This window comes from Callorhinchus milii, unplaced genomic scaffold, assembly GCF_018977255.1.
Source record: "Callorhinchus milii isolate IMCB2004 unplaced genomic scaffold, IMCB_Cmil_1.0 Scaffold7, whole genome shotgun sequence".
Classification (NCBI taxonomy): domain Eukaryota; kingdom Metazoa; phylum Chordata; class Chondrichthyes; order Chimaeriformes; family Callorhinchidae; genus Callorhinchus; species Callorhinchus milii.
This window is the reverse complement of record NW_024704748.1, coordinates 18,481,610-18,495,389: the sequence shown is the minus strand read 5'-3', so window position 1 is coordinate 18,495,389 and position 13,780 is coordinate 18,481,610. Positions and strand designations below refer to the sequence as shown.

Genomic DNA, 13,780 nt, shown 5'->3' with positions numbered 1-13,780 from the left:
CCAGTAATTGATTAACTTCTGTGTAAAGAAAAAAATCTTAGTATCTGTCCTGAAATTGCCATTTTAGGACTCTAAACCAATGTCCTCTTGTCATGATGCATCCTAAAGTGTTGATCTGGGTTTAATTTTTCAAACCATTTCAAGATTAATTTCAGTTATCAGGTCACGTGCATTACTTAACAAGCTCTCCTTGATGCATAGGTGGGTAATCTCAGCTTGGTTTGGATACTGTTAAGCATGGTGATAGGTTTCCGCATGTGTCAGACACTCGGCTGACCAAAGAAAGCCTTCTCTGAATCCAAAGTTACTTACAGCTATTAACTGTGTATAACTTGTTTCTCCCTGCTATTGGAACTGCCTTTCATGGAGCAGCAATAAGTTAAAAAGATGACAAATGGCTTAAAAAGTATAATTATAGAAGTACCCTCCTGAAAGTTTGTGAAACAAGTTCAGAATTGAGTCTGCATGCTTTAAAAAGAGTTGCCTTGTTGCAATACAATATTATATTGCTATGACTTGCATTAGTATTACTCTATTGTATTTCTATGTGTTACTATGATTCAACTATTTTGCATACGGGATACTAGGCTTTATAAGTAGGGGCATAGAATACAAAATTCAAGAAGTTATGATGAACCTTTATAAAATACTGTTTAGGCCTCAGCTAGAGACTGTGTTCAGTTCTGGGCACCACACTTTAGGAAGGATGTCAAGGCATTGGAGAGGATGCAAAAGAGATTTACCAGGATGGTACCAGGAATGAGGGACTTCAGTTGTCAGGAAAGGCTAAAGAAGCTAGGATTATTCTCCTTGGAGGTTAAGAGGAGACTTAATAGAAGATTTCAAAATTATGAAGGGATTCGGTAGGGTGAACAAGGAGAAACTATTTCCACTGGCGGGTGAGCCAGTAAATCGAGGACACCGATTTAAAATAGTTGTTAAAAGAAACGGAGGAGAGGTGAAGAGAATTTTTTTCACACGATGAGTTGTTCAGATCTGGAATGCATTGCCTGAAAGGGTGGTAGAAGCCGATTCAATAACAACTTTTAAGAAAGAAGTAGGTAATTATTTGGGGAGGACAAGTTTGCAGGGCTATGGGGAGAGAGCGGGTGAGTGGGATTGATTTGGTTAGCTCTTTTCAAAGAGCCGACACAGACATGATGGACCAAATGTCCTCCTTCTGTGCTCTATGATTCTATGAACTGTTCTCTTTAAAATTCAGAATACAAAACCAGAAATAACCGATAGACTCCCACACTCATTCAGCCTCAACTTTTGAGGATTTTATAACATCAAATAGGAAAGCACCCTGCACACCTAAGTTGACATCTTAAGACAGGGCTTTTCAATACAAATCTGAGATGCTAGTGGTGTCACACATTTGTTTGAAGTGTAATGTTCCATTTGATCACCTGAGGAAAGCTTCTTGTGACAAGTGCATTCAAACAGTTATACACAAGAGAACACTAGATTTCATGCAAGAAATGTACATCGAATGATAAAGTGACAAGTCGCTGGACAGCTCAAAAGTCATGTTCTATTCCATCAAAATGAAGGAAAGAGGTAACTGAAATTATTTCCTGCATCCAATATTTCTTCTCATTAAACAGACCACCCAAAACTACTTGAAAGTCAATCCCAATTGCACTGGTATGACTCAAGCGCATATCCTATTTAGTAGGTCTATCTACCATAAATAGCAAGTTATCAAACTGAGGAATCTATTGTGGCATTTGATAGGGTTCTGATGGCTGAAAATTATACTCACTTGACTTATTCTAAAAGAGTAAGTGAAATAAATGTCTCTGTAACTTTAAATTGCATCAGATGATAAAGTGATCTTAACCAAGAAGTTTAAAATGTAATAAAATTGCTGTTTACTATTATTTATCCTGAAACCAATTTGTTCACACTTCAGTTGTTATTCTCGCTTTTGCACACCTTAAACATACATTCACTTATGAAGCTATGTGGTAATTAAGTATTGCTCTGAGATTAGTTCAAGCAGTTATGAAAAATCCACAAATTGAATTTGAGGGTCATGAGTTAGAATGCCATAATTTGATCCTCCAAGGGAGGATCAAATATCTGGTATCTATAAGCAGATTTTTCCTTTAGAGATGCTGCAATTTAAGCCTGAAGCCAGACTTTGCCCATTATAGGGAGACAGGAGTCCAACAGCAGAGGGAAACTTGCTATTTCCCTATAAAATAATAAAACTAAAGATCGTTAATCTTGCCTGAATGGAAGAAAATCGCTTACATTCTTCCAAGATTCATACAAGAAGGCTATTGTATCTATTCAAAACCTTTGCTCTTTCCTTGAACCATTTAGTACAGCAAAAATATTATTTTTCGTTATGAATCCTAAATATTGTATCATTACAGAATAGAGAGAATTGTGTTGCATTTACTGACAGAATAGGAGAAGGTCGCTGCACTTTAAGGTGTGTGTATTGAGAAAAAAAAGCTAACGGAATTTATTGCCTTCATCTTGTTCCAACGAAGAAGATAAACTCCTATCTATATTCTAGGAATTATTTTATATATTTGAAAAAATAATTTTCACAGATAGAAGGGAGACAAAATGTCAATCTCAGTAAGCATCAAAGTGACTATAATTGAAGGTTTTATCACTTCTACAAGAAATCTTTTCTCCAATGTGTAACATTGGATTTATCTTTTGGATCCCTGAACAATCTTGTTGAAGGGCTCAATGCAGTAACACACTCGGCTGCTATTAGGAATTTCCTGACTGCAGATACCTAAAACCATCCACATTTTAATACTAAAGTTTTAAAGAGTATTGTTTACTGTGCACACAAGTGACATTGTGTTCATGTCTGCACTCCTGCTGAAAGGAACATGCTGGTGTGATTTTTGTCATGTTGATATCAAAGCAAATGAGGGGTCATTATTGGGGAAAACAGGATGTGCTGTTTTTATGAGAATCATTTTCATCAGCACTGTTAATGGTAAAGAGAAAAGAAACAACACTGCTAGGAACCATAGTTATAACATAGTCACAAGTAAAGACTTGATGGGCCGAATGGCCCTAAATTTCTATGATTCTATCTTGTCACTGCTCACCTAGAAACTGCTAATTATACTTTACAGCATGTTATTACACAAAAGCTTGCTCCTTTGAGACATTTGTCCTGAGTATTCCGTTCTCTAGAGAATCTGGAATCCATTAATTTCTAAGAGGAAAACCCATCATATCTTCACAAAAAGTTTTGGGGTAAATCTAATTTTGTTAAAGCAAGGCAAGGATTAGTGTCTGACAATGTGCTATTTTGGTCAAGTTTACACCATGAGTAAGTTATTTAATGATGTTAAAATGTCATAATCCTTGCATTTGATATAGGGCCTTGTTGATGTCAATGCATCTCATGTGCGTAAATATGTGGGTTGGCCAAATGCTTTTTTTGAAAAAAGTGTTATTGAAGTGCAACACACTCTTCAGAGGTCAAATTCCAACAGCTCTAGAACCAGAATTCATAACTGCAACAAAAATGGCCACAATTTCAAAAAGAATTCAACCCTCCCAAGGTTATGTGCATTTGTTCTTCAAATTAATTATTTAGAAAAATATTCTCTTGGAGATGTATTAAACACTCAGACGAGAAGGACATCAAGAGTTATCTCTAGCTAGGATAGAATAAGATTGGCAAACCGTTTGTAAATCATATATTTACATTATTTCACATACACTGTAAAGTGCAGTGACTGTGTTTTGTGGACAAAAAGCAAATAGGAGAACCAAAAATTATAATGCCGAAACATTGTAATACCTGTTGAAATCTGGAGATCCCCAAAGGGAATAGAGCTCTGGGAAAATAGAAGTGTGCATGACAGAAAAAGAGCACTACAATTCATCCCTCCGACTAATTCCATTTTCTAACACCATTTCTTCTTACCTCACGTAGCCCACATCCCCTTTGCCATCAAAATACATCCAATTCCCTCTTGAAATTGCCCACATTATCCTCTTTCAGTGCTTCACTGGACAAATTGTTCCAAACATGTTGTCTGCGTAAAGTAGTTGAATCCAAACCATCTTTTTGAAGACTTCTTTTAGAAATTAGGCTGTTTTAGATTTAGACTAGATTTTAAAGTTGCATTCGACTATTAGGGAGAGTGCTGCAATCTGTCTTAAACACATTTATGTTAAGATGAAAGTCAAGTTTCTAAATTGAGTTGTGAAAGGCGCTATATCAAATGTTTCTCACAAATAAATTTGAAATGATAGGATTCACTTCACAGATTTGATTCAGTTATCCTTACATTCATCCTTAAAATTTCTGAATTCTTGACTACTTTCATGCAACACTCATTTGTAAAACATTTTTCAAAGATGCTAATTTTCTTCCCAAAATGTGCTTGTGCATTTAACTATGCAGGGCTTTAATACAATAGGGGACTTAGGCGAGAAGAACAGCCTAATTTCTAAAAGATTTGTTGTGAAATAATTATCTCTATCACAAAGTTATCAATTTAAACGATTTCAGGAACAAAGTAATTAGACTTCAATACCCACCAAGGAGATTTCCAACATAAGAACAAAACACTCTGAAGAAATATGATTACTGGCTTTCAACCACATGGTGGCTTTAACCACCAGCCACACTCCTAATTGTGGTCATAAAGGTCAAGTTAGTTTTGAAACAAGAAAAGTGTTATAAATAGGATACGTTATGCTGGGCAGTCATCACATCATCACACCGAAAGCTAACATAGATTAAATCTTGCCATTGTATTTTCCGCTCTGCCTAATCACACTCTTCCACCCAGGTATTTCTGCACACATTGCCCGTACATGACTATTTTGCCACTGGCAGCCCTTTCATTGCCTTCCAAAGTTCTGCCTGTTGCAATTATATTACACCTTTCTGTTACACCCATGGCCCATCTCTCATTTTTCAGTTCAGTTTTGGTCACTGAGTTCTCCCAGTTGATAATACACATCTCTTTACACAGCGCATTCAAACTACATCCAGCTACTGGTTCTGTACTTTTAACAGAAGCATCAATTGGTTGCTAGTTTTCTACATTCCCATCAAGTTGCATAATGTCAATGTGACTGCCACATGTTAAACCTTTATGGCTGTGTGAAACAAGGCATTTTATTTCTATACAACATATATATGAAAATATGTCTATATTTCACAGGCAGCTCTGCAGCACTTTAGATATTCCACAAATCACATTTTAAACTAAACAAATAAGAAACAGCAACCTTGCTTTTGAACTAACTGACCCAAGAGGCATAGAATCCCTTTACAGTTAAATATTTAGTTTCAAAATATGTCAGCTGGGATGCAATAAGTTCAAAGCACGCCACACTAACTTGATGTTGAGACATTATATGATTGTCCACAGAGAAGCATACATTTATCAAAGTATACAACACTAGTCCAGAAACTGCACACTTTTCCTGAACCAATAAATATAATTAGTTTTACCAAGACAGCAACAAAATTTCAAAATATATTCCAATTTCTTATTCAATACGCTACTGAATAACCACTGGGCTGAAATAATACTATTTTATCATTTTCTATTGAGAGTATTAGCACTGACCGGTTGTAACTGTCAAATTACAATCTACATTTGGTTCAATGTCGAAGGTCAACATTTTATTCAACTTTGGAAATATAGTACAAGAACTCAGTATACGATATACAGTTTAGCACAGTATAAAATATGGTTTAAGATCTCTTAACTTGTTAAAGCACCATTATAACATCTAGGACAAAATCATCTATGAGGATGCAAGAGCCAACAGAATAGGTAGGCATACATCCTGCTAATATTTCATCCAATTTTCAATTGTTCCTCTGGATATTCTTCTTCTTTCCCTACACCCATTTTAATCTCAGCCCACTTCCATATTTTCCTTTCAATTGCCTTTACCAATCTCCAAGTGCCTATTTCAGTCCCTTCTACTCCCTACCAGCAACCATTCACATCTAGTCTGATGAGGACTAACAGTCAATGTCCCTTTTGCACACTTTCACATCTGGTAGAATGCCAAACCAAATCTTTAGCTGGTTCATTTTCCCAGTCACTATTTTACAGCTGTCAAATTTGGTGAAGTGAATGTAGCCAGGAGCAGTGGTCAAGACAGAACCCCTATTAGTATTCAAGAAGGAACTAGACAAATAACTAAAAATGAATTATTTGATTGAAGTGGGAAAAGACAAGTAAATGGGACTGAATGAATTGATCTTTCAAAGAGCCTGCACAGATATAATGGTCCAAAAGCCTTTTAACTGTGCTGTAAATTTCTATGGTGCTAAAAAATAAAGTTTGCATGCATTTGTTGTTTGTATTACCTAATAATGTCTCACAGTGTTTTATAAAAGTAATTAATCTCTAGTGCAATACAGATTATGGATGCTTCTGGTGACAGAATTCACAGAATGAATGTCTGAAACTAATAAGGTTTCAAAAAAATCAGATTTCTCTGTCGGGAGTAATGGATCAGAAAAGGTATATATACAAAAAATATTGCTCAGCCAAATAGAAAGCATTCAAATAAAAAAGTACAGTATTAATAGAGATATAAGAATGCTAGTATATTTTCATTTCAAAGCTAAGGCACTAAAGGCACGAGAAAATAAAAATAAAATTGGATTGAAATTGTACAAAATGAGGAACGACATGCCATTATATAATATTAGCTACACCCTGTTGGTGTTAAATCATTTCTGACAGTTTCTTAAAATTATTAAAGAGATCCAAGATCTGTGACATATCAACACTCCTTTCCTAGATTTGCATTATTTCCCAGCACATTCAAATTGGTTGATAAATATTTCTCAGTGCACTGCAAGAATTGGTATTAAGCCAAATTAGATTAGTCTCATTTTTTTCCTAATTGCATTCAGTGTACAAATTTTATAGGATTGGTTTAGATGGAAGTATTCTGGTGGATGTGGTTGTTTAGAAATTATCAATGTGTACTGTGAATTTCCAAAAACAGTCACAAATATTTTCGGATTCCTGTCCAATCAAATTTGATGTTAAATTATGAAGAATGAATTTTAAATCGCTTTTCAGTTTCTCTCTAATGCATAATGTGGGTGGAAGTTGCAATACCTCTTCTTTTTGATAAGCAGCAACAGATCGGTCATAGATTATGTCGAAGTTAGAGACCATTTATGGTGAAGTACAACACGGGGGACAATTTCAGCAAACTGTAGCCTCTTTGGACCAATTAGCAGCAAACAAGGATATATCCTGAGTTTCCCTTGGGGGCATCAGGTTCTATGTCCTGCAAAATGTTTGTTTCCTGTGATTAAAATTCATGACTAAATCCCCATAATAATGACAGGTATCTATTACCTACAAGTGACAAAAAGTATTTGGTTAACTTGAACATTGGTAAAATATCCCAAAATATATATTCTAGTGATGTAGAGCTATCAATTAAATTTATCCACATTTTGGATGGAAGCCTTAGTAGAATTCCATAGGGTAAACCAAGCATAATCCCCAAGCTAGCAATGACACAAAACTAGGAGGAAGTGTCAACACAGAGGGTGCCATTAAAAAATGCAGCGAGACATAGATAGGTTAGGTGATTGGGCAGGTAGATGGCAGATGAAGTATAATGTAGGGAAATGCGAAGTTATCCACCTAGGTAGCAAATACAGTAAAGCGGGTTATTTTTTAGAAGGGGAGAGATTGGAATGTGTTAGCGTCCAGAGGGACTTGGGGGTCCTTGTACACCAATCACAGAAAGTTAGTCTGCAGGTGCAGCAAGTAATTAGGAAGGCGAACGGTATGTCAGCATTCATTATGAAAGGATTAGAGTATAAGAGTAGGGAAGTCTTTCTGCAACTGTATAGGGCCCTGGTGAGACCACACCTGGAATACTGTGCGCAGTTTTGGTCTCCTTATTTAAGGAAGGATGTAGTGCCAGGGATGAAGGGGATGAGTTACGAGGATAGGCTGACCAATTTGGGCCTATATTCTCTAGAATATAGAAGAATTAGAGGGGATCTTATAGAAACCTATAAGATCATCAAAGGGCATGATAGAGTAGATAGTGGGAGATTGTTTCCCCTGGTTGGAGAAACTAAAACCAGGGGTCACAACCTTAAAATCAGAGGCCAGCCCTTTCGCACTGAGTTGAGGAAGAACTTCTTCACTCATAAAGTGGTGAATGTATGGAACTTTCTACCCCAAAGGGCTGTTGATGCTCAGTTGTTGAACATATTCAAGACTGAGATAGATAGATTTCTTATTGCAAAAAGGATTAAGGGATATGGGGATAAGGCAGGGTTAGGTTATTAGCTGGAGTTAGATTAGAAGATCAGCCATGATTGAATGGCAGGGTAGGCTCGAAGGGCCGAATGGCCTACTCCTGCTCCTACATGTTATGTTGTGTTATGTTGCTGCTGAAACATAATAATTAATAAACAGAAGTGTGTGGAACACATTTTTATTTTCTGTGCTTCAATAGTATCAAAATAGGGGAATGTGTCATTTATTCAACTAGTAGCCTAGTCAAAAGGTCACAGATGTGAATAATACATTGGCCTCCTGAAAGATCCATTACAATGCATTTGCTGGATCACTGAGTGCAGCCAGAGGTTTGGGTGGCTACCTTAAGTATAGGGACTTGCATGTGGCAGGGAAGAAATCAGTCACTGCCAAAGATTGTTTGAAATATGTCAGGTAGTAGAGTTATTGTTGCCGTCTCTGAAGTGAGATTTGGTCCGCTAGGAATTTTTTTAAAAAAAGATTAAGTGGCAGAGCAAACCCACTGTGACAAGGGCAGGTGCTTACAAATCCATCCGTGGTGGATGTTGGAGTATACAAAGACAGAAAAAGGTGATGTTGGGGATACAGTTAGGCAAGTTATGGATTTCACATAGTATAATCCTTCTTTCAGTGGTGCAGGTCCCACTGCTGAATCACTGAATCACGAGCTGCTATTTTTCTCAATCAATTTTTAATAATGTTGAAAGGCACTGCTCTCTATGTCAGAAAAATATTTCAGTGCAATGTGCAATGTTTAAGTTAGCTTAATCGTTTTCTTCCATGACAATAGAATATTATGATTATCAACACTTTCAGCAATGATATTCCAGTCAGTCAGTCAGTCAGTCATCAAACAACAATTCCCGAAACAAGTCTTTTCAGTCCTCACTAAAATACATGTAGTTGTATTAGCTCTGAAGAGCAAGAACCTTGTACTTTGTTTTCATGAAAACCTAGTTTAACACTTGTCAAGTCAAAATGTAATTCAGTTTATAAATGGGATATCCTACAATACTCCTAAAGCAAATTTAATGAGCATTTCAAGAAACCAGAGAATTCATTACTCAGATGTCTAGAGTACCATGACCAGCGTTCGAGGTATATTACATGTTCGAGCGCAACGTTATCAGCAGATAACATAGCTGATCCTATCAAAAACAACTGAAAAACATTAATTCTACTTTAGAACATTCACTGCTAATGATCTGACTAGAATTGCTAGATTTCACTTAAATTTTAACATCAGTTTAACAGGAAAGTGATCGCTGACTTGTGGTTTACTGGCCCAGTAATATTATAGGTGCCAATGTCAGGCTAGTTACTGCAATAGAAAACTGAAGGCCAGTAGGCATTGAGTTATAGAGTAACTCACAAAAGAAGTTCAGATGAACAAAGGGCTTCAATCCACTTGATTACCAACTTCTCATATACTTGTTGTTAATCACAAGTGCCAACATCTGAAATGGTCTAAAGCATTTAATGTTACCAAAATACCAACCAGCTCTTCACTAATATTACAAAAAATGCAAAAGGCAGCCCAGGGCTGCATACAAGCATCCCGAGAATCAAGGACGTGCTTGAGGCAAATTTACACTGCTTATTTTAACCAGAAGCATTCCTGTAAATCAACAGTGCAGTAAACTGTAGATCTTACATTAACTTGTTGCAATTCATAGTAGAACTGGTCTGCAGATTCAGTGTCACTACTGAGTATTTTCAAAATAAGGACGTTCTCTGAATTCTGATATCACAAAGCTCATTATTTAGCATTAGTTCTAAATGGAAGACTTTTGTTTATTATTGGTTCAATAACTCATTCTACTTTTGTAACTGCTTCAAGTTTTATAGTTATTTTTCTTGGAAAATTCTAGTTGGTTCAGTGGGGTTTATGCGTTAACATTCAAGTCCCTCTCAGTTAGGTAGAGGGGTGAAGCAATTGCTTAAGGTCCAATGAAGGTTCATCTGCACATGCTCAACCCTTATACATTCAAACTCTGATCTGCATCAAAGTTCCAAATTTTGGACCCAAATTCTACAAATGCTTAGTGCTGATAAACAGTACCTTCAGAAAAAAGATATGTAGTCTGCAAAGCCTAATATACATAAATTAAATGAGTGACTTATTGTGAAGATTAACACAAAGCCTGACAAAAAAAGAAACAAGTAGTAATAGGCTTATTAGGCTAGTCATGCATAGGTTTTAATTTGCTATTGCTACAACTTTGTAGAAGATTTTGCAGGCAAATATTCTCTTGTTATCTATACAAATTAATTAGGTTACAGTGTGAATCAAGGGCATTGTATAATTACAAATCCTCAACTGATTAATACAAAAATGAAAATTAACTGCTATATTTAACAAAAATTCAAAGCAATCTAATTTCTGTAGATTTAATTTCTTAATGTGTATCTTGCCTTATCTAATCGGATATGTAGTTTGCGCAAATTCTCCTATGTTTTTGTCTGAACTATCATCTTCATATTTGCTTAAACAGTAACATTTCATATTGGCGTGACCATGAATAAATTGCATATTAAACGAGTAAGTAGAAATTTTTGTACTAGATAATAAGCTGAAGTGAATAAGAGTAGCACATAGACATAATATGCATTTTTAGAGAACTATGATGATCAATGGAAGGAACAAATACTCTGTGTATCAGTATAAGTTGTAGGATGGTGAAAGGAATTTAGCTAATGTGACATTTAAAAGGCCAGAAGATAAAGGACTGCACAACCCCAAATTTATCTCTTCATCCAGTTGTAAATCTGGAATTGAATAACATTTATGAAGAAGAATGCCTTGTTAGTGTCTAAATTGTCATTATTTTACCTATCTCCTGTTTAATATGAAAGATAAAGATAAGCTACATTTTTGATTTATTACACTGTCTAGTAAGGTAATTATGAAAGGAAAATTAAAAGACCTTTGAACTAACAAGATCAGTTCAACATGAAACATATTAAGTATAAACCACTAATTCATCCTACATTAAACAATTTGAAACAAGCCACAATTCCAAAGGAACACAAGTACTCAGAATGACTGGATGTCAACTCACAAAAAAACATTATTTCAATGTATATCAGTCTCCAATAATTTTTAATCAACAATTTATAACAATATTTTTGTGCTTCAATGTATGAAACAAGTTGCAACAAGTACATGATTTCTATATCTTTAAAAAAACACACTTACCATTTCTACTTTCTTCATCAATTGCCACTATTGTTGCTGGAGGACCTGATCTGGCCAGTTTGCAATCTGTCAGTTACAAAACAAAACAGGTGTTACGCACTGTAAGACAATCATGTAGACATGCCTTAACATCTAATCACTCGTACGCACCATTTTTAAGGGGACTATAACAAGCTTTTGTATTAAACATTTAATCTGAATGCTAACATTTAAGAATAAAGGATTAGAAAACAATAGATAAAAGGTACAGTATAAATGTACCAATATTCTGTAATGGAATAATCTTTCATTAGAACTTGTGTATGCATCCTTATAGTTGTGTGCCATCACAAACGCTTAAACAATGTTAAAGGCCGCCCTGAATGTAAAGTGCTAGGTTAGCTGAGCAAGAAAATAAAATAACTAAAAAGATGATAAGCTGGTATAACTTCACAATCTTACCCTCAAACTGCCAGTCTGGAGTCACAGTTCAATGTCAAAGAGAGGCAGCACAGTCAGTGATGAAAGAAAAGAAAGCATGACAGATTGTTTTTTCAATCACTAAATAGAAAGTTAGATTTCAAAATGTAGGTAAGAGGAATTGAGCAGTACAATAAAGGACAAAGTTCAAAAAAGAGAATTAATATGGTCTTATCAATTTTTAATACTGTGCTACAATTATTTGAATAGACATTTCAGGTAAGTTACATTACCCATCTAAAAAGTACAGACAATGGAAGTTATGCATGTAATGTCTTTAAAGTCGGAGTATTGCTCCTACCTTTTTTTTCTGTTAGCTACAGATTCCTTCAGTCAAAACGTTTACATTTTGATTATACATAATGTTAAATGTTGAGCTCATGTTGCTTTGAATTGCCAGCAATTTGACAGTGAAAACAAAAACGGATGAACAAGAAAGGATCAAGAAAGTAAAAAATTCTGCATGAAATGGAAGAAAATGGTTTACAACACATTGCAAATTAATATCTGGGAAATACGTTTATTTGATTTAATCTCCTAAACCAGTTATCAAACAATGTACAGCATCATGATTAAGATCATTGAGTGTTGTGGATTTTTGTGTTTGAATAGCGACTCTGTTCAGTAGTTTTCAACAAGCTTCGCTTTCAGCTCAGCAATTTAAATGTCATGAAAGATGAATCTCTTTTCTTTTAGCAGTTTGGTCACCAGGCATCAAGTTTCAAGATCAAGCCAAGTATCCTGAACATAATTCAAGTCTAAGCCAAATCCTAACCCTGCTGATTACCATCAAAATGGTTGAACTGATAACTGGGTAGCATCATGGCCCGGTCCATGTTTGTAGACTGAGCAAGCTTGTGAAGGAAATATCACGCTTCAGCTCCAGATGCAGCTGCAGCTCCATCTGATAACAGTTAGGGATCAGGTTGAATGAAAACTATTTTAGAGTCTGGATCAGCGCCCAGTGTTCTGACTGAAGGACACTGTCCCTGCAGAAGAGGCATCCTCCACCAATGGAAACACTTTCCATTCAATGCAATATGCTTCCAAAACATCCAAAGACAGCAAAGACACAAGTCGATAAGAAATGGAGAGGCATCCAAAATGACATGCACAGGAATGTGTAAAGGTTAGCAAGTAGCTTCATGAAGAGATAGGTCAAAGTAATGTAAATATTCTTCTTATAGCCCATTGAAATTTAATACCCAAATCTTACAAGCCTGTTAACTGATTAGTTGTACAGGAAAATTGTACAGTATATTACATGATTTTTTTCACAATCTGAAGGAAATCTAGTCCTACATTGAATTTCTGGGTTTGTTTATCTTCCAAACTTACATAATAATCTACTTTATTGAACGTATTTTTTGTCAATAAATGCAGTGTATGTGGTACATACAGGCTAATCAATGTCAGACATTGAATACATTGCTTGGGATTAAGGCAGTTGGAAATCCTCGAACCAGACATACTACTGACAAGCTTCATATTAAAATATAATCAATATGCCCTAGATTTGCAGATTATGTTTTAATTACTCAATGACCTGCAATCTAGTAAGAAGCTTTGCATGGTAAAGCAACACCATTTCTCATTACATTTTCGCGTACATTTGGTCCCAAACAGATGCAATGAAGAATTCCCTGATCACAAGGAGTACCCAGGCTGTTTCCAAGCAGCAGTACTAAACCGAAAAACAGAGATATGAGAATTTTGTTTTGCTTTCGGTCAGGCATGTATCTGAGACAGGCAGAAATGTCTCACCACGCTTAAGATTCTCCAAGCCAAACTACTGAAAGTTCCAAATATGTATGTTTCTCTTTCTTTCATGTTCGGTGTGCACTCTGTC

General features: G+C 35.7%; 1 protein-coding gene across 1 annotated transcript in view; it reads right to left on the bottom strand.

Moving 5' to 3' along the window:
• The window catches only part of pcdh15b (protocadherin-related 15b), a 166,029-nt gene extending 153,262 nt beyond the window's left edge, over nt 1-12,767 (bottom strand). Inside the window, exons 1-3 of the mRNA XM_042336845.1 lie at nt 12,707-12,767; nt 11,914-11,928; nt 11,473-11,538 (exon numbers count right to left, since the gene is read on the bottom strand). Coding sequence (XP_042192779.1) covers nt 11,473-11,538; nt 11,914-11,928; nt 12,707-12,767 — 142 coding nt within the window. The remainder of the gene's footprint in view (nt 1-11,472; nt 11,539-11,913; nt 11,929-12,706) is intronic.
• Between the last annotated feature and the right edge of the window lie 1,013 nt (nt 12,768-13,780).